This window comes from Brachyhypopomus gauderio, chromosome 13 (genome assembly GCF_052324685.1).
Source record: "Brachyhypopomus gauderio isolate BG-103 chromosome 13, BGAUD_0.2, whole genome shotgun sequence".
NCBI lineage: Eukaryota > Metazoa > Chordata > Actinopteri > Gymnotiformes > Hypopomidae > Brachyhypopomus > Brachyhypopomus gauderio.
In genome coordinates, this window is record NC_135223.1 from 11,300,692 (window position 1) to 11,325,658 (window position 24,967).

At 45.0% G+C, this 24,967-nt stretch overlaps 1 protein-coding gene across 1 annotated transcript; it reads right to left on the reverse strand.

The window, feature by feature from the left end:
- Positions 1-3,036: 3,036 nt before the first annotated feature.
- pitpnc1b (phosphatidylinositol transfer protein cytoplasmic 1b) lies at positions 3,037-17,120 on the reverse strand. The gene is made up of 10 exons (XM_076970881.1): positions 16,654-17,120; positions 15,267-15,415; positions 13,628-13,716; positions 13,368-13,375; positions 13,121-13,192; positions 6,863-6,955; positions 6,395-6,550; positions 6,223-6,286; positions 5,856-5,942; positions 3,037-4,407 (listed from the first exon to the last, which is right to left on the reverse strand). The coding sequence occupies exons 1-10, from the start codon at positions 16,699-16,701 to the stop codon at positions 4,247-4,249; spliced, it is 927 nt and encodes a 308-aa protein (XP_076826996.1). The 5' UTR covers positions 16,702-17,120; the 3' UTR covers positions 3,037-4,246.
- Positions 17,121-24,967: the final 7,847 nt, after the last annotated feature.

Below are 24,967 nucleotides of genomic sequence, written 5' to 3' on the forward strand. Positions count from 1 at the left end.
CCCTCAATCCTGTGATATAATATAATGTGATATAATTTCATTATTACTGAAGTGAGCTAATCAGTAATAAGTCAGGCTTTGTAAATATTTGCATAACTGAATGAGGTGAGGTCATGGATTTGCATACTTGTGCATGCGCTGACCTCAGACCCGTAGCATCAACCGTTGAAGCGTCATCTCTCTCATACTGACTAATTCTCTGCTCTGGGTTTGAATGAACTCTGTGATCCTAAGGGCAGCAACGCAGAGCTTCACGACACTCATCCTGTTCACAAGAAACCAACATTGATATGTAAGATGAGAATGTGTGAGGTGGTGTGAGTGTCTGTGCGTGTGCACGTGCATCACTTGCACAGCTTTCTTGTGTGGTCACTGATTGACCTCCAGGTACATTTGATCTCCATGACACTGAGCCTGATAATAGTACAAGGGATTACACATTAAATATTTCAGATTAAAGACTACATATTGCAAAACTGATCTTCATCTACTGAAACCAATTTTGTCTGAATAGAACTAGACAGACAGACAGATGGATAGATAGATAGACAGATAGATAGATAGACAGACGTATAGACAGATAGACAGATTATCAAGAAAGATTCTCTGACTGTGCTTCGAAATGCAAATAATTGAGTTGGGTATGAAAGGATGGAAGGTGTGAATTAGAATGAGAGATACATGTGACGGATAAAAGGGGGAAAAAATGAAACAGAAAAGAAAGTGCAGGGACAAAAGAGGTGAGAAAAAATGATTCAGAAGATTAGCCCGCAGCCACGCGACTTCTCAAAGGAAGTGTTGCATGCTGGTTAGAAGTGAGCCATGCACAGTTCAGCTTCTCACAGAGAAGCGAGTGGCGTGGGGAAGATTGTCTGGGCTGGCCTGGGTTGGTTGCCCACCTCTGTATGAGCACCATTACTATTCCTCTCATGTATGGAGGGCAGGGGTGGAGGATCTCTGGCTGTTTGTCATAGGATGAAGTCTCTCTTCGTAATGGTGCATAATGACCCTTGCGTGTGATGTAGTGTGTGTGTGTGTGTGTGTGTGTGCGTGTGTGTGTGTGTGCGTGTGTGTGTGTGTGTGTGTGTGTGTGTGTGTGTGTGTGCTTGCTTGCTTGCCAGGGAGTAGGGCAGTCAGATGTCTCTCTGCAGACACACGTCTCAGAACTTATCCTGCGTGTTCGAGCAGAGGTATTTGGGTTATGATGTACATCTTTTAAGGCGTTGTTGCCCAGCAAGGGAAGACAGTAATTCTGGCTTTGTGGATCGATAAAACGTGTTCTATTAGGAAGCATTGGGCTTCATTAGTGAACATATGCTGCGCTACAGTGCAGCACTAACCACTGAATTAATGGCCTGGGCCAATTAAATTTGGGTCCTTTATGGTTGTGCTGATTGCCATATTTAGGGTCTGAATTTCAATGAATGCCTCCCAAACATTGCCTCTGTCTCAGGGGAGTGAGTGTGTGTGTGTGGGGGGGGGTTGCTTGGTTTGCATGTGTCGACTCTGTGTGTTCATGCGTGAGTGGAAAGGAGGCTCCAGCAATATAATTGCTGTTCATAAATTACCCTTGAGAATTATGCTTTTAACCCAACTACAATTTATTATGATAATGATAGGTTAGAAACCAAAAAACATCTCCATCTGAGCCTGGTCACCACTCTCCACTCTACTCGTCATGTGAACTTGCTTATCCTTATATTTCAGATCATGCCACACAGACTACAGGACTAAAGCAAAATCACACCTGCTCTCTGAGAAATATCAGACACCAGACTTTTCCCAACCTGCATTTGCAAGAGCCCATCCCCAGGAAAGAACCTTGGACATTGACTGTATCATGATCTATAGTCTGTCTAGCAGAGTAAACACAGCAGGATGACTACAGTACTGGGACAGTTTCCTGGCCAAGAATTCAGCCTTCTACCGGGCATGGTAGCACCACCCTCACACACGTGTGATGTTCACCTGGAAAAAACGAAGCTTCTCAGAATCTGAAGGCTTGAGACTAAAATCAATAGATGTGATCAGGGCCAGTTCCAGGCCTACGAGGCAGAGGTACGTCCCACGAGCTCGCGCAACCTTCCGGACAGCCCTTCCATCCGAATGCGTTCGGCATGGCTGCGTTCACCGGGGACGGAGCACGGGCCTTGATCACGTGATTTCATTTTACACCTAAACGCGCCACGGTGCTGCGGAGGCTCTTGGATCATCCACCCTTGGTGGAGGAAGAAGGACAAGAGGCTAGCACAAACACAGGGATGAATTTTTAAACATCAGAATAGAACAGGCCCTACATTTTGCAGAGAGGCAGAGTAAGACTTTGAACATCGCCTTCTAATCCCTGCTCTGGCTTTGATAGTAGGTCGCGCTTTCTGTCTATGTGTTTCGCAGCGTTTCTCAGGATTCCATGCGAGTGTGTTTTAGAGAGAGCTTACTCTTTTCAGCAGACGCTACGCGGCTCAGAGAACGCTTTCCTTTGAGAAATAGATGGATGGGGAGGAGCAGAAAGAACAGAAAACCAACACCGAAATGGCGGATACGAATAAGTGAAGCGCAGCCGAGAGAAAAGACAAGAGCTGGGGCCGAAATACACGGAGAGCTCAGAGTGTTAACGGAAGGCTTCGGGGGAACGAGGGTAAAAATGAAAAGAGAAAATAAATCATAAAATCTTAATGAAGGCCACGATAGCCATGAGAGGAAGCATGCCATTTTTGCCGCAATTATATGTGAGGAGCGCGCTGTAGATGACAGCGGTAAAACGAAAATGTGTTCTTAAGTCGTAACGCAACACTGCCTTTACGCACTCCCAGGATTCTCTGGCTGAAGTCGATTTTACTTTATTTTACTTTCCCCAAAGCAATTAGGGCTTCAAACATCAAGCTGTCAAAAACCTTTATAAACCCAGTCATATTCTATTATTTCTTTTTAAGGTGCAGTGCCAGATGCAGGTCTATACTGTTTTAAGGAGTTTAAATGATAGTATCAGCTAATGTTTTCCGGAACTGAGAAAGGGAAGAGACAAATTCCAAAGTGTTAACCCTGAGTTCATTTATTAAACAATATAAAATGTCCATCCATGTACACCAAACTTCCATGTGCACCAACAATTCTCATGTAGATTCACAAATGCATCCTTTAAAATATGTTTTAATTTGTTACATAAAAATATAATTGCTTTATTAACTTTTTTTTGCTTTTAGTAAGGAATCAGTTACAATGAAGTGACCAGATTGGCTAGCTGGCCAGTGTTTAACAAGGGGAGACAAGGCCCGCATACAAACATAGCTGGGGCGTCTAGTCTGAATTGCTAACAAAGGATTTCAGTGGGTGTGTTTGGGGGACTTAAACACACATCTCATGGTTTGCTCCTATTTCATTATTCATATGATACTGGGGAGCATATTAGCTCATTTGTGAGTCAAAGGCTAGACTGCATTTAAAGACCTATTTGGTCAGTATATTGATGTGAATCAGAGGTTAACCTAGCATGTCCCATTCACCGTGTAAATGGGTTGAATGAATATAATGGCTCAGTGCCCCCACTCGATCAGCCAAGGGTATGTAGTGGGTATGAGTTTGCATCGCAGAGTATTCCTTTATATGATTGGATCTCCTTGATGTGAACAATCTAGTTATAACGAGTACAGGACAGGCCGGTCAGATCAGAATCATTGTTCCAAGTTGTGCTTTGTGTTCGCGAACCAGTTCTGTACAATCAGCTGACGGAAGAGACCGCTGACATTGTGAATTTGAACAAATGCCAAGAGCTGTCTGGGACTGGGGATCAGCCCACACTAGCTGAGGGGCATCTTTACACGGTGTTGCAGGTCCCTGTGTATGTTAAGTTGAGCTACCCAAAAGGTCTTGTGCAGTCAAAAGTAAAGTAAGCTGACCCATGCTTAAAGAAAAATAATCAAGGACGCACCACCGGCAGACATTGTTTAACGATCGACAAATCTGTATAATGTCTTAAGGCAGATTGGCTATCTGAACATGGAGGCGGAGCAGATGGTGCTGCTTCAGAAGCTGTGGAAAACGCAAATCATTAATATACAGAGTAAAATGTAAGGAGGGCTCCCCTGTGCAGACAGAAACATATCTTAAGTTAATCTCTTACAAAACTGTGCATAGCTTATATGTTTTAAAAGACTGTGAGTATAAGTGTCCTAATGGCCTTATTTGGTTACAAGTTCAGACCCGTTATTGTTGTGGTCGCTGAATCGGTGAGAAGGAGCTTCGCTTGTCACTCTGGTGTTGAATTCAATCTCATAGGCTTGTCGGGTGAGGATGAGGAGTCACATGATGAAGAACCTGGGATCACCACAGTGTTCACGCCCATCTTCTTCAGTGACGACTCATCCGTGACAGAGATGGAGCGGGAGAAGGAGGGGCGTAATGGAACGGCTGAGGGTGAAGAGGGAGGTGGAGGATGAAGAGGAGAGGAAAATTGACAGACATGACGGGAGAAAAATGCAACTCAAAAATCTTTCTACACCTACGGCATTGTTCTGCTTTCTCTATAATGCCAATATGGTCTTTGTTGTCATCAAAGTATATGCACAATAACTGCAGTCTTTTTGTTTGATGCTCTCCAAAAATCTTCCCAAGCATCCTGTGAAGCATCTGGTATATGGCAGACCTCTCAGTCGTATAAAGTGTGCTACATGAGAATGTTAATGTGAATGGAATCTCTGAGTAGTGTGTGTGTGTGTGTGTGTGTGTGTGTGTGTGTGTGTGTGTGTGTGTGTGTGTGTATGTGTGTGTGTGTGTGTGTGTGTGTGTGTATGTGTGTGTGTGTGATGAACAAGATGCAGTGACAGTGTTCTGCCTGCAGGGGCAGCAGTGACACACACACACTGTGTTAAGTGCCGCATGCTACTGGATGAGAACATGATGGGTTTCATCATGAGCTCAAAGCGGAGCTGCATCGCTGACCACTCTGTAATTGCTGTCAGTGATATCATTAGAGCCACACGTTGCAGCCCTGTCAGGCTACACACACAGGGGCATGGGGAGGTGCTTAAAAACGCCCCACACATCACACAGATCCAGGCGTACACACGTGCATATGTGGAAACTGTCATTAGCATAGTGTAGGAGGATGATTGATGTAGCTCATAAGAGGACGGGGTTGCGTGACCGCGTCCGACTGTTCACCACTCCTGATGCAGGATCATCACTGCTGCACATACCCTGCTCTGACATCAGTTAGCGCTCCCCCCCTATCTCGCACACCCTGCTCTGACATTGCTTAGCTCTCCTTTCCATCACGCAGACCTTGCTCTGACATCGCTTAGCACTCCCTTCCATCTCGCAAAGCCTCCTCTGACATCGCTTAGCACTCCCTTCCATCTCGCGAACCCTGCTCTGACCAATTAGCACTCACTCTCATCTTGCACTCCTAGGGCTTGATTCCCCACCATCTTTATGGCCTCTCTCTCACCCATTCCCTTCACCCTCTCTCAATGTCTGCCCACGAGTCTTAACATTTCTTGAACACAAGGTTCGGCAGGCTGGTACACAAAATATTAAGCATGCATCATTGCAAGCTGTGATGTATTTACTTTAAACACAGGTACTAAACCTAAAGTAAATCTCATTTACAACTATGGTGAAATAAAATTAGCAGTCTGCTAGCTAATTAGCTTGCTTACAAAGGCCAAACACTAAACCAGGTGGCTTAGTGTTACGTATTATGTTACGTACTAAAAAAAAACTAGGTAGTGGTGGTAATTTATATGCAATCGGGATGCACGGCATGCTTGCTATCTCTCTGTCAGCGCCACTCGTTAGCCCCCCAGCGCTCCAGCACCGCTAGCCCGGATGCCTCGGCTCTTGTGTGGGAATTTTACCTGAGTCACACTGTTCGTTCTTCAGCTTCCTGTTGGTCTCCTGCTGCAGCCGCCTCTCGAACTCCCTCACGTCCTCCAGACTCATCCCTGCCACAGCACCATCCGCAGCCACTTATGAAGGTTCGTTACAGGTGCGCCCACCGACACACTTTGAATGCATGCTGGGCACCGTATGAGTAACACCTGAATAAGCTGTTATAGCACACCGTGGGAAATGCTACGTGCCTCAGGAGGACACATCTGTCCTGGTGTATATATATATATATATTTTGGATGTATGCTTTTAGGATGCATACCAAAATAATATTGAAACATTGTTGAAGCATTGTAAAGGCATTGTAAAGGTTTTATAAAGCTTCATAATCACCATGCCACTCGTCTACCCACGCCACTGCCTGTCTGTGTCCCACCAGCAGGATGTCACGAATGTTCTGTGACAGATCAAAAAATAGCACAACACTGTAATGTATTGTAAATAAAGATATAAATGTAACACAATCTGACAGGTGACTCATTGGAAACACAGTCTGGATCCGCACCTTGTGGATGAACTCTTCTATTCTGCCCTGGAAGCCATAGACCTCAAAACTGCACTCAACTCTCTTGTAGGAGCACATAATGGGTTTTGTGTTGTTTCTCCAGCCATCCACTAGGGGGCCCCGGCCCGTCTTGTCCGAAACCCAGCAGCTTAGGTCCTGGGTGGGTTAAAGAGTCACGTATTACATGCTGTGTGAGCAGACCAATGTGTGTCTGTATGTGTGAGAGAAATACATTACATTCTGTGCCGAGATGCACTCTCAGCACAGAATGTAATGTTTTTTCAAGATTGTGTCCAGCTGATAGCACATTTCTTCCTTAATCTTTTGTGTGTGTAGGTGTGTAACCTACGTGTGCATCACGTGTATAGTGTACTCATTTAGGTATTTGCCCTTTAGTTCTATATCTGAAAGTGGCAATACTTTCTTAAGAGATTATAGCAGTCTGCAATGTTAGGTGTGTATGTGTACCTCTGATTTTTTGTAGTGCTTCTCAGGAAATGGATCACTCAGTATGTCCAAGAAGCAAACACTGTCTCTGGGGGTGGGGCTATCTCCAAACACCTGTGCAGGTGACATCACAGAAAGAGGTCATGTGATTTGTCAAACAGCAATACTAACAGTGCTATTCACTAGAGAATGTCTCAAGAACTTGATAGCTCACATGACACACCTGAAAACATCAACACACTAACCAACACACACAAGCCAATCTGTCAGAGCCGGGGGGCTTTTGCTTTCCTAAGCCATTCCATATTTGCAAGCCAAAATGCAACCCTACATACACAAATGCACCACACTCCAGATACAAAGAAAGAATACTGAGACCCAGCAATCACGACAAAATCCCAGTGCCAAAAAGCATCCCACTATAACCATGGTGCATGGACAACTCAGCAAGATGGTCCATGCTAGGGGGTCTAGATGAAAAACCAGAGACCACCAAACCCGTCCTGCCACAGGTGGTTATGTGGAGTTATGCGGGGTCAGAGCGTGTGTCTTTTACGGCAACTCCAATGTTAAAGAGGGAAGTTGGACAGGGGCAGAACGAGAGCTTAGCAGACTGGAATGATCAGTGGACAGTGCTGGAGAATACCCCCACATGTCAGATCCTGCTGGAGAATACCCCCACATGTCAGATCCTGCTGGAGAATACCCCCACGTCAGATCCTGCTGGAGAATACCCCCACATGTCAGATCCTGCTGGAGAATACCCCCACATATCAGATCCTGCTGGAGAATACCCCCACATATCAGATCCTGCTGGAGAATACCCCCACATGTCAGATCCTGCTGGAGAATACCCCCACATGTCAGATCCTGCTGGAGAATACCCCCACATGTCAGATCCTGCTGGAGAATACCCCCACATATCAGATCCTGCTGGAGAATACCCCCACATGTCAGATCCTGCTGGAGAATACCCCCACATGTCAGATCCTGCTGGAGAATACCCCCACATGTCAGATCCTGCTGGAGAATACCCCCACATGTCAGATCCTGCTGGAGAATACCCCCACATGTCAGATCCTGCTGGAGAATACCCCCACATATCAGATCCTGCTGGAGAATACCCCCACATGTCAGATCCTGCTGGAGAATACCCCCACATATCAGATCCGGTACAAGAACCATCCCCTGCACTTCACCCCCCCCCCCGCCAACCCGCTCTCTGTAACAGTGCTGCTTCAGTGTGTGTGTTCTCTCTGCAGTGCTGCTTCAGTGTGTGTGTTCTCTGCAGTGCTGCTTCAGTGTGTGTGTTCTCTGCAGTGCTGCTTCAGTGTGTGTGTTCTCTCTGCAGTGCTGCTTCAGTGTGTGTGTTCTCTCTGCAGTGCTGCTTCAGTGTGTGTGTTCTCTGCAGTGCTGCTTCAGTTTGTGTGTTCTCTGCAGTGCTGCTTCAGTGTGTGTGCTCTCTGCAGTGCTGCTTCAGTGTGTGTGTTATCTGGAGCAGTGCTGCTTCAGTGTGTGTGTGCTCTCCGCAGTGCTGCTTCAGTGTGTGTGTTCTCTGGAGCAGTGCTGCTTCAGTGTGTGTGTTCTCTCTGCAGTGCTGCTTCAGTGTGTGTGTTCTCTGGAGCAGTGCTGCTTAAGTGTGTGTGTTCTCTCTGCAGTGCTGCTTCAGTGTGTGTGTTCTCTGGAGCAGTGCTGCTTCAGTGTGTGTGTTCTCTCTGCAGTGCTGCTTCAGTGTGTGTGTTCTCTGGAGCAGTGCTGCTTCAGTGTGTGTGTTCTCTCTGCAGTGCTGCTTCAGTGTGTGTGTTCTCTGGAGCAGTGCTGCTTCAGTGTGTGTGTTCTCTCTGCAGTGCTGCTTCAGTGTGTGTGTTCTCTGGAGCAGTGCTGCTTCAGTGTGTGTGTTCTCTGGCAGCTCATTTTATGCCAAGAGTATTTAAACAAAATGTACAAAGTGACGGTTTTTTTAAATAAAAATTGTAGGCATCAAAATGTGAAAATGTTTGATGAAAATGCAAACGATACTTTGTTTCTATTCAGGAAACCTTCTTTTGCTTATGAGTTATGGGTTTATAGATTAACGAGCCTCAGAAACGGAACATGCCTAAAACCTCACATGGTGAATTGGAGTTTTCCAGTGACATGTCTTTGAACTTAGTCATGCCCTCAGCTATGATCAACTAACAGGGGCCATGTAAATAGTAAGACTGACAGTGCGGATGAGTCATGCCTCAGTTGTATAAGGTGTTGATCATCATGTGTGTACAGTTCCCTGCTCGACCTGTTTGTGTTCATGTTTGTGTGTAAATAATGAGAAGGAAGCTAATGACATTGTAAACGACTCTGCATCCCCATTAGCGATTCTCCTTTCTGCAAACTTCATGCACACAGCTTATAAAAACTCTGTGTGCTCAAAGTGCATTCAAGCTGTAATTGCACTTGGCCAGTCTTTCACATACAGACTGTCTATATGGCAGTGATGCATAACACAGGGTGGTGATTACAATACTGCACCAACTACTTGTGCAAGCAGCATAATGTAACCAAGAATGACTCAAAAGAAATGATGAGAACCAACTAACCCTGTGTGAGCAAAGCTAACCCTGTGTCCAATTAGAAAATGCATTATTTATGACACTAACACAATAAGGAGGGTGTGGCTAAAAAGTACCACATTCCATCATAGCAACACTTTAAATGATCTGACAGCCATTCAAGCTCAACCAACCACATACTGTCGACATTTCCCGCCAAGGCAGCTATATAGACACTGACCTATATTAACACCGAAGCTTGGTTTTTAAAGGAAAGTCTCATCTAAAACCTGCCTCATGTCTCATTAACCATAACATTATCCTACACATTTCCCCTTACCTCAAAACACCCAACATTATTTTACACAGACACACAAACAAATCCACAGGATCCCAGAGAGATCTTGTAGATTCCAGAGATATCTTGTAGGTCACTGCAGGTTATTGTGACACTGCGGTCCAAAGGATGCATGAACAATAACCAACAATGTTTTTGTAAGAAACTTGGATCTCAGATGCATCTTTAAGAAAACAGCTGCATTGTTTAAGCCTTGACAGATGGCACATTACAATCACGCTCAGTTAAAGTGACACTGTAAATGTATAAAGGTTAGTGCTGTATTTTTTTTTCCTGGTTCCTGTCCTAGCCTAGATGGGGCAGCTTCAGACATGTCTGACATCCGTGACCTCTCCCCCTAAGCTATAAATGCCCCAGCATTCAAATAAACCAGCCTGAAATTGGACATTCTCGGTCCTGCACCCCCCACCCGACTCTTTAATGAGCCGCACCTTCACAGGCTCAGAGCAGATTAATCACACTCCTTCTCAGGCCCTGCTAGGTGACACCCCGCTGGAGAGACAACAGTGATGGTGACCTGTTCCCTTGCTTTTTCCATCACACCACATTAACGTACAGCTGATTCTAATTCGTTCAGATTCCTAAGGAAGCCAAAGACTGCACTCAGGTGTCACGGCTGGAGGTATGTGGGTCCTGTAGCAATTCATATCATGAAACGATAAAGTAAAACAAAGTACTGTAAAAAAATATATATCAGGGTTTCAGATTTTGCAGTATTTTGCCCTGTTGCTTATGTCAACAAGATTCTCATATGACAAAGGATGCCAGTACCACTACATATGATTTATGGGCCAGCAGCACAGTGAGTAATGAAGCACAAATTTCATAATACCACGATACATAATCACTGTTAGCTAAGTATTTTGCCAACTCTTTGCCAAGCATTTTGCCAAGTCAATAATCTAGCTAACATTATGGCAAACTAGGAGACCATAGTACTGGTAACAGTCATTGTCACAATAATATTTTCTTTCTTAGCTTTTTTTTAAGTAATAGGCTACCAGAACTGCAAGGTATTTTTTATCTATTACACAATTGCAGACATTATCTGCAATCTCCACTGTTTCTGTCCTGCTGTGCATAAAAGGTCACATGCATCTAGCTAGTTCAGGGGTGGCCTGCTCTGGGCCTGGAGAGTTTAGTTCTGAGTCTAATAATCAAGTGCTATTTTGTTGGAAACCTGCAGGTCGCTAGCTCTGGACTCCAGCATTACTCTGAGCCTCTCATCTTGCCAACCAGAGAAGAAACGGTAATGAGTAACATAGTAACATGAAGTCCACGGTAGCAATATTTAAAGATATTTAAAGCAATCAAACACAAATATTTTCCATCAACAACAAATGATTTTAACTCTGAAAATCACATATATGTATTTGAAGTCAAATGCTGTATGGACTTCTCTCTAACTTACTAGACTGCCAACTAGTTATTAATATTCCCAAAACGACCTGCATGTTCTTTAATATTCATTAGCTGACTCGCGTACGTTCTGGAAAATGTCCGCTGCCCTGAAACCTTTTCTGTAGTCTGACCCAGTGTATGAGGGCGAATAGGTGGAGCAGAATCAACTGCGAGGGTTTCAGAGTTCAGCGTATATAAATAACACTTCACAAGTTGATATGTAACCCTAGTAAACGTGAAAGGGCAACTCATGAACGAACAGTAACGATCCAACTGAATGGATTGGCACTAGCTACACGACAAAGGAGCCGTACTTTCCTATACTTCCTTTACGTTTTCCCCTTGCATAGTGAATAGGTGCACAATAACAGCAAACTTATTGAAGTGTGAAATGTTTGAATGTTTCAACACCTAATATCTCCTTGATATTAATTTTATATTCTGTTTCCGTTAAAAAAAACTATACGGGATTTATTTTTTTAAAGTCATGAAATTAAATTATTTGTTTTCAAAGACAATAACAGTCTACATCCCCAATTTAGTTCTGCACCTATAAATGTGGAAGTTGTGCAGATGTCCATGATAGTTTGCCAGTGTGTTAGCTCACCTTGGACACTGCAAAACTGTCTAATTTTCCTAAAATTACGTTCCTAAAGAAAAGTCGGTGATTCTGTATGGTTTGTAAAACAGAAATCACTCTCTCTCTGCTAACCAGTGTCCATATGGCTTTCACATCTGAAACGCCAAAGAACCATACAGAATATAGGAAAGGTGTTTTTTTTTGGAAGATTTAAAATAATCTGTTATGTTACCAGTATTTAAACTTAACTAACCACTAACGTCTACCACCACTGCACCCCTGGTTGTCTAAAACGTCCAGTGTGACACTGGCGGAGAGACGTCTTATCAGAAAATCCCGTGAAGGTAAACTTTATTAACCGCTCGACTGAAAACAACAGGTAGTAACTGGGAAAAGTATTTCACACAAACTAGTCCGCAAAAACCACAGCGCGTGCACGCGTCTCTCTCCCTAAGAGTCTCTTAAAGGGCTAGAGCACCTTGAGTGTTTGTGCATGTCCATTCGAGAATGAGCTCATGCTTTCAGTCGTACATTGGTGTAGTAAGCACGGGGGGTGTGGGGAACGTGCCCCAACAGCCCCCCCCCTCTCTCACACACACACACAATTACGGGATGAGCTTTGATTCAACAAATTATCAAACCACACAAATCACTCCTACGCCCTGCAGTAGTAGTCCCTACAACACCAAAAAAAGAGTTTTAAGGAGAAAGTCTTCTTTACAATGCCTTGTTGCAACTTGTCTAAACCAACTGCACCACATTCACCCAGGATCTGCTACTCCAAGATGTCTTCCTGTATGACCCACCAACACAGAAATAAATCTTATATGTCAATGTCACATATACAATGCCTACATCTTTGCTAGTGAATCTCGCATTTAGCATTTATTCATTTTTACTCCCAAACACCCATTTTCTGGGCGTGTTTATCTGCGGGTTATCTGTGGGAAGGGCTGGATGTAGCAGCGTGGATGCAGGCTGAGACTTGTTGAGGCCTAATTTGCATGACTTAATAAGAAACGGTACTGTGAAGACCAACCATCTCCCTGTCAGTCACTGCATCCAAACAGAACTCACCACAAACCCAACCGGCTTTAGTCACCCAGCACACACACACAATTACCTCCTACCCTTTGGACTATTCCTGCTCTATTAAAAGGAAATGCTTCTCCTCTGACAATTTCCAACTCATCACTGCCCCTCGCCCCCAGTCACCCACCCCCCTATTCCTTAACATCTTCTGAGCAGAAACAGTCTCTCAGACTGACATTGAGAAGATGCTGAAGTACAATGTTTTTAACAAGGCCATGTGGTGCAGTGTGTGGGTGAATCGGTAGCCCTGCTTTAAAAGGATTAGACTGTGAACGTGTAAGCGCAAACACACGGTGCATCGGCACGACCGGCTTACGCACGTTTTCATTGTTCCCGTTATTGTTCTCGAAGCGTGTCTCAATCCTGATGTTTAGCCTGGGAATGAAGGAACACTGGAGACAGAGAGAGAGAGAGAGAGAGAGAGAGAGAGAGAGAGAGAGAGAGAGAGAGAGAGAGAGAGAGAGAAGAGAGACAAACAGAGAGAGGTAGAGAGAAGTTGTGGTTATAGTGTATATACACACTAGAGAATGTGCAAGAATATACAAGCTAATGTGCAAGTCTACTTACGGAGTACTCTACAGCAAAAACAGCCGTAGATAGAGAAGTGGGTGGGACAGGAAGGAAAGAGAGTGGGACAGGAAGGAGAGGGGGTGAAACAGGAAGGAGAAGGGTGGGACAGGAAGGAGAAATGCATTAAAAGAGTATTATGATCATGAATCCCAGTGATACATTATAAGAAAATTCTGGATTTACACACATGCTAATGTCAGAGAATGCGATTGTGTATTCTTAAAAGGTTATGTACACAACAGTGTATTGGAACTAACCTGTGATAGTGTATGGATAGAAGTTCCAGGCTTTTTCTGTCACGTAGAAGATTGTGGGGACAAACTTCTTTATCCATGAGGGTAACTTACTATTTAGTGAAGAAAAAACAACATTCTGCTTGAACATTGTTCTTCTCACACCTCTTTTTGTTATGTTTTGTCATGTTGTGCTTGGGCAAAGAGTTTGTTATAGATTGCAGGGCTTCGTCAGCTAAGACGAGTAACTACTGACAGAGTTCTGATGAAGACAATAATTATAAAACTACAGCTCCAAAAAAAGTGTCTTGCATGATCAATCTTTAACAAAGACTGCTGTCAAAGAGACAAGGGACTCTGCACTGTAAGATAAGTGCAGGTTTACAGCTGTTCAGATTTACGGCTGCGAGTGCAGAATGACAGATTGATATATGGATTGATGGGTGGGACAAGGAAGAAGAAAAAAGGAAAAGCAATAGATCACGTATGGACTAGTAATGTCTGATGTGCAGGCCTCTCCCATTCTTCCCTCATGACTTTTAACATATTGTCTCATCATTGTCTACACCAACCTGTACAAAGACCTTAGAATAACTGCCGTAATTATTTCAACGTTTCATCTGAATTCGGAGCTTCAGTTGTACTATGATAATCAAGCATATGAGAAGATTTATTTTCCCATTAAGACGTTAATGATTTGGCCTTTTGGTCCTTGCTAACACATTAGTGCTTCGCAAATTTGTTCTTCTGCTGTCAGAAGAGTCATTTATGTTTCATCTCAACCTGTATGGCTGTGTGGATGTGAACATGTGTCCCTGTGAGACCGAGACCGTGTCCGACTACGGCTGTGTGCAGGTGCACGCATGTCCCCGTGAGACTGTGCCTGTTTATGGCTGTGTCCAGGTGCACGCGTGTCCCCGTGAGACGGTATCTGCTTCGTTGTACTGATTTGAGCTAAGTGGCAGAAAGTTATACTCAGGTAGAAAAACTGCTTCTGACAATATGTATGAGAACATACACAGAAGAGGCAGTTTTTAAATGACTCGAGACAAAGTAATCTTCCAGTCCAACCATGAAGCCATATGGTCTCTTTTTCTTCCCTTTTTAATGATGCAGTGTGCATAACGTAAAGGAAACCACAGGTTTGCAGCGCAGGTTTGACATAAATATGTGTGTGCCCACTCAATGCAGTGTGCAAGTATAACTGGCCAAAGTCTATGGTGTGGTCCAAAATTGGAATTCCTATCAAAATCTACTGGAGTATCAGAGCTGAAAGACATTAACGAACCCTCCAAATGTACAGACAGGAGCCCTCCAGTTCCCTCCAGCAACCTCTTTAAACATGAGTGAAAGTCTCACAGTGTGGGGAGAAGGTTGTGCTTAAAGACAGCTGTGGATCACATACCAATTAAACGCCTTAAAGCGGAGTAATTACGGTGGCGAGGATGTTAGCGAGAGCCTCCATCATCAGCCTTCATCAGCTCACTACCTGCCAGGCTTGACGGAGGAGTGGAATGGCTGATTAGGAGGGTGGCGTTGGAGGTGGTGTGAGCAAAGCGACGTGGTCGATTGCTTCTGCCTGCTGTCAGTCTGCTGCCTCCTTGTGCTAAGGTTCACCTTACGGGAATGACCGGTGCGACGCGGAAGACACGGGGTGACTTACCTGCAGAGGTAAATGCGCTTCTCGGTGACCTGGCCCGCTCCGTAGCGGGGGTGCGTGTCGGGCTCGTTGCGGACCACCTCCACGCCATCACCTCCCCCGCTCTCCTCGTGGCTGTGCTTGCTGATCATGTACAGCTGTCCCGTCTTATACTGACAGACAGGGAGAGAAGTGGAGAAGGAGGCTGAGCACATTCCTGAAAGGGCCAGCCTGACCTTGGACTAACTGGACTAACTTGAAAGTTAGACCTTGGACTAACTTTCAGGTTAGTCCGATTGCGTATCTGTGCGCAAGGTGTTTCGGGGGGTTTGCGGCATGACCGTCTGTTGGCTAACGCTTCTCATGTCACACCGTAGATGCCATCAGTCCAGGAGGCTTTATGCTATTTTGGGCTCTTTCATTTTCGTTTCTTGTGCGTCAGATGACTCAGTCAGTACTTCTAAATATTCCTTTGACAGCATCGGGCAAAACCCAGTGATGTATTACTGAGCTATTTGTTTTGAGAGCTGACTTTAAAAAAACACCCATTTCCTATCTTTCGGTCATCAGTCAGCATCTCTGGTGATGATGACAACGCTGTCTCGATGTTCACTGATCCAGTATCTAGCAGAGATGAGCTTCAGTGGAAGTGAAAATCAGACATCAAACAGGAACCGAAGCCTCTGGACTTCAGAAAGCCCTGCTTGCTTTTGAAGTGTTGAAAACAATGGCGGACTATATGGACAAAGATTTTAATTTTGGGCCCTGTGCATGTAGAGTGAGCAGCAGGTGAAGATGATCTCATGACGGTCCTGCATGGAAAGATCTGATGTGTTTATGGAAATTCATCTCCACAGTCTGCATGGTTAAACACTTTAACTGGTCTGACTTGTTTGGAGATAAAAGTACATGGGTTGAGAGGGAGAGATACTTGAAAGCAAAATAGCTGAAACACACACACACACACACACACACACACACACACACACACACACACACACACATACCCACAAACAGACACACACAAAAACAAATGTATACATGCACGCACACTCACATCCACCTACTCACACATATCCACAAACACACACCCACAACGACACATAACTACGGACGTGCACCGTAAACTAAAGCTGTTGTGTTTCCACATACATCACCTCTGGTTTTAACCTTTGCCTTTGGTTACACATACATAAACCATTATAGTCACCGTGGGTCAAGTTCATTGTCAGTTCACACTGAGTTAGCATTGAGCACTCTGCCATCTTACACTGTGAGTTTAATATTCTGCAGAAACACAGCCTACTGGGCTCTTCTCTGTGCTCACACACACACACACACACACACACACACACACACACACACACACACACACACACACACAAACGTAAAATATTGGACAGGAACTTACCTCCTCTACAGTCAGGGGCATGCATATTCTGTACTCTTTCATCAACATGGTGAAATTTGTCTCTCTGTCGCTGTAGCTCTAGCCTGATCTACCTGCAAACTTCTACTCGCATGTTTGTGTCACACCAGCTTTGCAAAGGCAAGGTCAGACATGTCAGGTCAGATACGTCGTCCACCTCCGCTGCCCAGTCCGCTGCGACTCCCCCTCGGGCCTCCACGCCTCCTCTCTTCTCTGTAATCCTCCCTCTCTCCTGGTCAGCGAGCTCTCCTCTTTACCGGCGTGCGTCTTATGTCAACAGACGGAAACGTAAACCCTTGTTCCCTGGTTTTTGCTCGTCTGCCTTCAGCCTCTCTCTCTTTTGTTAGATCTCCCTCTGGGATTCTGGTTTCATGTGTAACCTTACTCTATACTTTGCCCCTCCCTTTACAGTTGCTTTCAGTTCCCTCTGAATTCCTTTCTTCTCCCTTTATCTCGTTTTTTGCCCCCTCCCTCCATGATCTGCCCCTCCTCTACCCCTCCCTCCATGATCTGCCCCTCCTCTACCCCTCCCTCCATGATCTGCCCCTCCTCTACCCCTCCCTCCGCCCACTTCATGCTCCTCACTCACCTGAACTCTCTTTCTGCCATTAACCCTCCAACTCTTTCCGACCTTTGTCACGTGTTGACACGCAAACACTCGTGCAGGCACACTCTCTCTCTCTCTGTCTCTCAGCCTCTCTCTCTCTCTCTCTCTCTCTCTCTCTCAGCCTCTCTCTGCCTTAATCTCCCCCTGTCCCTTCCCGAATCTTTAGCGCGCTCATCGAACATGCGGCTGCTCCGATATAGCGGGCGACGCGAATGTGCTCCATTCATCAGCTCAGAGGTTCCTTCCGTGCCCTTCCTGGATGAATCTGGGTCATGAGGGCTGCCGCCCGCCTCTCCCCAGCTGCATGCTCGCACAAGCCCGGCTCTTCCCACCAGGCACAGCTGCCGAGGTCCGGGCCGGGTGGGGGTGGAGGCGGGGGTGCGGGTGGCGGTGGGGCCGTGCAGATAAACAAGCGCTTCAGGCGCAGGAAAAGGGGGCAATTACCTGCCGCGCAGCGCTGAAGCCGGCGCCGTTCCTCAGCGACCCCCACCCACGCTCGTGCCCCCGCCCGCTCCTCCACCCGTGCACGTCTCGCGGAAGCGTTCGGCCCCTCCAGCTACACCACCGCTTCTTCTCAGACTAATTCCGCTTAATTGGGAGCATCAAACGCCAGACGCGTCACAGGGTGTCTTTAGGCCCGGAGCAGTGGAAAAAGACATTTTTGGCTCTTGTTATGTCTGGTTTTGTTTGCTGGGTCTGTCGTGAAGCACGGCATCACCACGGCGCTCTATGTGAGGAGGCAGGCTTTGGCCTACCGTGCGGCCGGCTTTGGTCCTGGTTCAGGAGCGGGGTCCAGCATCGGGGGGGGGGGGGGCGTGGTGCGACGGGGCGTGCAAGATCTTGCCCTCGCCAAAGCCTATGGGATTAAACACATTAGAGACTTCAGTCAGTGCCCAGCATGCACTCCTCCAGGCATCTGTGGGAGCCAGGGCTGCCATGACACACACACACACACACACACACACACACACGGCTCTATGGAATGGCTTGAAATTACAGTGAAAGTTGATTTTCCGCAGATTGATGGTTGAATTCACTGAGAGAAATCTGTGCTGCTATGTTCAGAGTTCTCTTTAGCGATGCTTTTACTCTGTTTCCTCCTTAATCTGTAGGGGAGCGATGGCCAGAAGAACCAAACGACAGCTGACACATCGGCGCCACAGAGCACAGGTCAGGATCCCCACAGCATCCAGCTTGAGAGAAAATAACAGCACAGTGAGATGCTGGAGAGCAAGAGAGCTAGACGTCTTCTTACAATAATCTGCTGCTGCCGCTACCAAAACAGCTACAGTCCCCACTTAAAATACCTCAGCACTGCAGAACAGCCTTTCAAGCATCGCACGAACCCTGACAGGTTTTAGCAATGTACTGCTAACCGTCTCTTGTTGAATGAAAACGTGGGTGTTGTTTTGTATGTGTTTTACTTTCAGTTCTTGCTCTTCCCTGTGCTGGGTGTCATGCTCAGCGGGGAGAAGCTGGGAGTGCAGGCCTTAGTGTCTGTTGTTTCTGCAAAGTAACTTATGGCACTGGGTTATAGCTCACTCACATACTCACTCACTCACAGTTAGCGAGCAGTAAATTCTACATGAGGTAATACTACTGGGAAAAACACAACTGATTCGTAGTCTCTTCAGTGAAGTTCGCTTTTCGCCGAACACAGTGGCTGGCTCCTCTATCATTTTTGAAGATTGTTTTCTTGCTACCTTATAACTCAAGCTAATTTGCTTTGTTTCCACCAATCAAAGATCAAAGAATGTGTCCTGGCAAAATATGGAAATCACACTATTCAAATGAGGCAAAAAGTAAATGTTCAGTATTGTTAACCTCTACCAAGTTCTTACATCCTCTCTCTCGTCGTGCTTTTCATTTGGAACTATGTCATTGAGCTTTCGTGCACTTGTGTCACGACTCACATATACAATCTACCTCACAAAAGCGGCCCAGGCTTTTGAAGCCTTCCTGTGGGTTAGTTTCACAGCAGGGCCGTAGTCAGTCTGCACTGGCCTATTTGCTTGCAGTCATATTCAAATGCGCATTCAAATTTGCGTCGCGGGGCAGCACCTGCAGACCGACCACAGAGGATGGCCGAAGATGCCCGCACAGGTCGCTGTGCTAATAGTAACCGCGGTGAACAAAATTAATAGCAACACACCGGATTCGCCGCGGGAGCTTATTGTGCATGTTAGGCCATTGTGTTAGTGCTTGTCCTGCTCAACCAGTCCAGTCTCTGTGTGTGACCGCATGCGATGTGCGGTACTTAATCCCCCACACGACGTCTCTGTTCGACAGAATAACCATTCATACCTTGACATGAGTCATAGACCTTTCTGACAGCTCAGACATAATTACGTGTAGCATTTAAACTTGTGCTTGTGCAGGTTTAATTAAGCATCTTTCACTTTCATTGTACCAGACCGGTATTATCTGTGTATCAGGTATTATCTAGATAAATTGCCTTGACCTTACAGAGAAATGACAGAAGAGTCCAAATTTACTCATGCCAAAGCAGATTACTGAACGCAAAGCGCATTCATACCTTTGTGTAAACAAGAAAACACGCCTTTCCCTGCCAGAATGGACTAAACTGTGCAGTTAAAGTGTCATTTAAGATGTTTTACACTAATGAGCTTCCTTGGTGTTTGAGCCTTTTTTGTCACTAAGAAGAGACATTGAGAGGAAACTTAACTTTATATACAAATAGTCAGACTCAAGGAAGAGAGGGTGACCGTGCATCTCTCACATGATATGCAGGATTGCTGAAATCCATTAATGGAGTGGCAAAAGTGGCAACGTGGTTATGGCAGACACTTCGGTCAACAAAAACAGAAGCGCGTGGGTATCTGAGCACCACACAGCAAAACAAGGGAAAAAAAAGTGTTAACATCTACAGTGCTCAATTAAATCTCACAGTTTATTTGTCTCCAGCTGGATTTATATAAACACCGCAGGTGCCAACGAAGCTTTTCAGTGAATGGTGAGGAAATTCATGAATTCAAGCTGCTTGCTGTATTTGATTTTATTTGCACACCAGCAGCTCCTGTGATGATAACAGCATCTGTTCATATTGAATGTATTACCCTGCTGATCAAGTCAATTCTGTTGTCAACCCTCCCTGCACTGTTGGGTCATTCACTGAGCAGGGTTGCAGCAAAAGCATCGTCAATGTCACAAAGTGGACTTTTCTTATAATCTCTTATGTGTGTTTGTCAGTGCCTCGCAGTGGTTATAAACCTATGGCCAGTCAAGTGGGATTTTTCAATTGGACGATGGAAAGTTCACCACAGCCGAATTACATTTGAAAGTAATTGATAGGCTAGCCGGACCAGAGGCAAACCTGTTGTGTGTGGATGGGGCTGAGAGAGACGCTCTGCTCATAGACCCTCACAGGTGATCTGATTAAGAGGTAATTCATCTCCCCAGAGTTCAGTGTCCTCTCCTACCCATACTGCAGATTAGAGCCTCCAGGATACCATCCACCTCCCTGTGGGTCCTCCACCCTCCTCCACCCTCGTCTGCTTTGCCCGAGCACAGGCCTGCTGTTCCAGGCCATGGGCTGAAGCAGAACCCTGCTGGGAATATCTGAGGGACAAGGAGATGCAGGCTGCAAATACCCATTAATTCATGGCCATTTAATGAAGTTTCTGTGGCTTAATTGACTTCAAGTCAGTGCTTAAAGGGTAAAACTTGAGAAGTGGGAATGAATTCATTTTTCCTCTCAGTTTGCAGATTACCTGCCTATGTAATTACTCCTAGGATAGCACATTTAACCTTACTTAGTTTAGTTGGAAATTTGCCATTCAATCTAATATGTATTTAAAACTTTAAAAGGCACTCTACACGTGTGGATATAGCAAATCTGAATCAGCTGAAAATCACATTATTTTGTCACCTTTCCAAAGAGGTCATTAGTTGTGCGTGGAGGACGAGCAGGGCACGTGTGAGTTGGCATGCAGGGTTGTGTAATGAAAGCGAAAGTTAATATAAACGTAGTTTATATTAAAGATAACTGTGATGGTGACAGCCGTACAATCAAAGGTGAGCCCCACTAAGTGGGAGAGGACGGAGGAGGGGGACAGTATCCCTTCCCCTTAACATGTGCCTCTTGGTAAGTGGAGACATACAAAGTCCATCTGAGGTAGGGGTCACATGACCACAGCAGTGCAATCCCGAGAAAGTGACATGGGAGGCACTACTTCACCTAGGGTCAGAGGTGAGGCAAGCACCATGACAAGAGCATCTTCTGGGGACTCTGGCATGGAAAGAGCGCCCTCTGCTGAGAAGGGCAGGCAGGGTGCAGTTAGATCTTAAGAGTGTGGCAGAGGCAGTGAAATGGGGAGCCTGTCCAAACTGATCCCACACTCGAGCCTGCAGCAGAACCAGCGTCCATTGTGTTCCTGTGCCCCGAGGGGGGAGATTACCCAGGCATTTCGTGGAGGAGGATGGGGGGAGGGGGGGATCTCCTTTAAGGGACCAGGCCTGACGCTGGTCAGTTATTCTGTGACTATCTTTGCAACAGTGATTACCCAGATGTTTGTGATTACTTTGGATGATTTGTGAATGCCATTCTATGCATTTTGTGTGAAATGTTCTGTGCTTCAACAGTTGAGCTTTTTTTTCAACGTTTACTTTTGTTTTCATTCTACGTCTTTAGTTTCTTCAGCTCTCGGCTCGCATCTGCATTCTGATAAAATTCTTTAAAGTGGAAAGGAAAAAAGGAAAGGAAAATCTAAGGCTGATGAAGGGGCCACTGACCGCTGATGCTAAACATGACATAGCGACTTCTCCACTCTTACCTGTCTGAACATGACATAACTACTTCTCCACACTTACCTGTCTGAACATGACATAGCGACTTCTCCACACTTACCTGTCTGAACATGACATAGCTACTTCTCCACACTTACCTGTCTGAACATGACATAGCGACTTCTCCACACTTACCTGTCTGAACATGACATAGCGACTTCTCCACACTTACCTGTCTGAACATGACATAGCTACTTCTCCACACTTACCACATGACATAGCTACTTCTCCACACTTACCTATATGAACATGACATAGCTACGTCTCCACACTTACCTGTATGAACATGACATAGCTACTTCTCCACACTTACCTGTATGAACATGACATAGCTACGTCTCCACACTTACCTGTATGAACATGACATAGCTACGTCTCCACACTTACCTGTATGAACATGACATAGCTACGTCTCCACACTTACCTGTATGAACATGACATAGCTACTTCTCCACACTTACCTGTATGAACATGACATAGCTACGTCTCCACACTTACCTGTATGAACATGACAGTTACGTCTCCACACTTACCTGTATGAACATGACATAGCTACGTCTCCACACTTACCTGTATGAACATGACATAGCTACGTCTCCACACTTACCTGTATGAACATGACATAGCTACGTCTCCACACTTACCTGTATGAACATGACATAGTTACGTCTCCACACTTACCTCTCTGAAGATGACATAGTGACTTCTCCACACTTACCTATCTGAACCTGACATAGCTACTTCTTCACACTTACCTGCATGAACATGACATAGCTACGTCTCCACACTTATCTGTCTGAACATGGCATAGCGACTTCTCCACACTTACCTGTCTGAACATGACATAGTTACGTCTCCACACTTACCACATGGCATAGCTACTTCTCCACACTTACCTGTATGAACATGACATAGCTACTTCTCCACACTTACCTGTATGAACATGACATAGCTACGTCTCCACACTTACCTCTCTGAAGATGACATAGCGACTTCTCCACACTTACCTGTCTGAACCTGACATAGCTACTTCTTCACACTTACCTGTCTTCAGATAGACTATGCTGATCTGGATAGACACAAATGGTTGGCCCTGAACAAAACGAATTTGTCGTGTAGCCTAAAACAGGCAAAACATTGTTAAACAGTCTGTTTTGAGTGCCTCTGATGAACTAACAAGATACAGTTGCAGCTTACATAGTGAAAACTCTTGACGACAGTTATTTACTTAGCCTACTGTTTGGTTATAATTTAAGTCTAACAGCATACGTCTATACGTGTAGCCAGAGAAAACCCGAAGGCTAAACATCATCTTGAATCTAGGTAACTTTCACTCTGACAATTCCCTAAATGGAGCCCGTTTGCATAGTCACTGGTGTCTGGCCAATCAGCGTGTACTAATGCACTACGGTAATACAGTTAATGGTGAATTAACTAAATGAGGAAATGTAAACCGCGGTAATCGAAGAAGACGCAAAATAATTGGCAACGTTTTCTTTTACTTGAAGTTGTTGCCACAATATGAAATGTGTGTAGGCAACTTGTATTTTTGTATTTTGCTACTGCTGATATTTTTTTCACGTTTTTACAGGCCATTTAGCATAATCTGTGGGGTGATATTTTAAACGAAATGTCCGAGTCACTGGACAAATTGCAAGGCATGTTGTGCCTATTGAATGTTTTAAACAAATATTGTTTTTTAAACTATGTTATGTTTTAAAATCACTTAGGTCTACTGTCACGTAATGCCGCATGAATGTTTTGCTTAGTCGCGAGCTAGCTAATTGCAGCAGAGATTATTAATGATCGTAAGACTGCAAAGAGCAGCTCGAGCCCTCAAGGCAATCTCTGCGTTGGCCTAAAATACAGAGTTTAACATGGCCAGGTCGAGAGAGAGAGAGAGAGAGAGTGAGAGAGAGAGAGAGAGAGAGATTCTTATACCATATTCCACCCTTAGCGTTGAGTGTTTAGTGAGTTAGGCAACAACTGGTCTTAAAATTAGTAACAAGTAACTTGCGAGAACGCGCTTTAGCAAACGTCACACTCTTTTAGAATGAACATTTTCTCTAATTTCCCATTTTTTCTTTATATCAAGGACAAGGAAGCAGTGATCCCTTCGGCCCTTAAAAAGAGTAATTCACGTGTAATCGGATATTGCTGAATATGATTAATTAGTCTAATACGTGCATGTGTTATGTTTTACTTTGGCTCTAAATTATAGATGTGGTTTTGTTGTCTTTGTACTTTAGTTTCTGTGGATAACAGGCTACCGGTTTTTTCTGTGCATGTAAAAGATGTAAATGCGTTTTTGGCGGCAGCTTTTTCCGCTCGTTTGTTAAAAGTGTTTGTGCGCGATCCAAGTGCGGGTGACATGGTCGCGCGGGGGTATGTGGTATGATTAGAAAACGTTCATCACTTACTCTCGAGGGAAGAGATCAGCTTCACTGTGAGAAAATCATCGTGGTGGAAAAAGGGAAATTTATTCAAACATAAATAAATAAATAAAGAAATATAGCAGATTTGAGCTGAATACTTCAGGGAGCGTCACCATAGTGGATTAGCTACATTCTGTGTCGAAGGTCGGTCACCTCTATTGAGTCAGAGCTTTTCGTTATTTTCTGTTCCAAGTGCAACCACGGAAAAAATCTATTCGTGTACGAGATGAAGGCCTATGCGGTAGCCTCCTGAATGAACGCAGCCTCTCAATCTCCCTTTCTCTCTCCTTCTCCCATATTAACCTCTTCTTTTCTTCTTCTCTTGCTCGTTGTTTGCCAAGGTCCCGTTGTTTTCATTCGTACGACCCTAATGACAGAAGCTATTTACAATCATCCAAAAGCCAATTCCTTTATAACGACTCGCGCCAAACCCTCTGCACGTCTCTTA

Coding starts and splice junctions, on each gene's coding strand:
- pitpnc1b (XM_076970881.1), bottom strand. CDS start 16,701: ATGTTGATGAAAGAGTACAGAATATGCATGCCCCTGACTGTAGAGGAG. Junction 5,943..6,222: donor GTGGGTAGACGAGTGGCATG/GTGATTATGAAG, acceptor GTGCTGTGGCAG/GGATGAGTCTGGAGGACGTG. Junction 4,408..5,855: donor GAACGAACAGTGTGACTCAG/GTAAAATTCCCA, acceptor CTTCACCCTCAG/CCGTTCCATTACGCCCCTCC.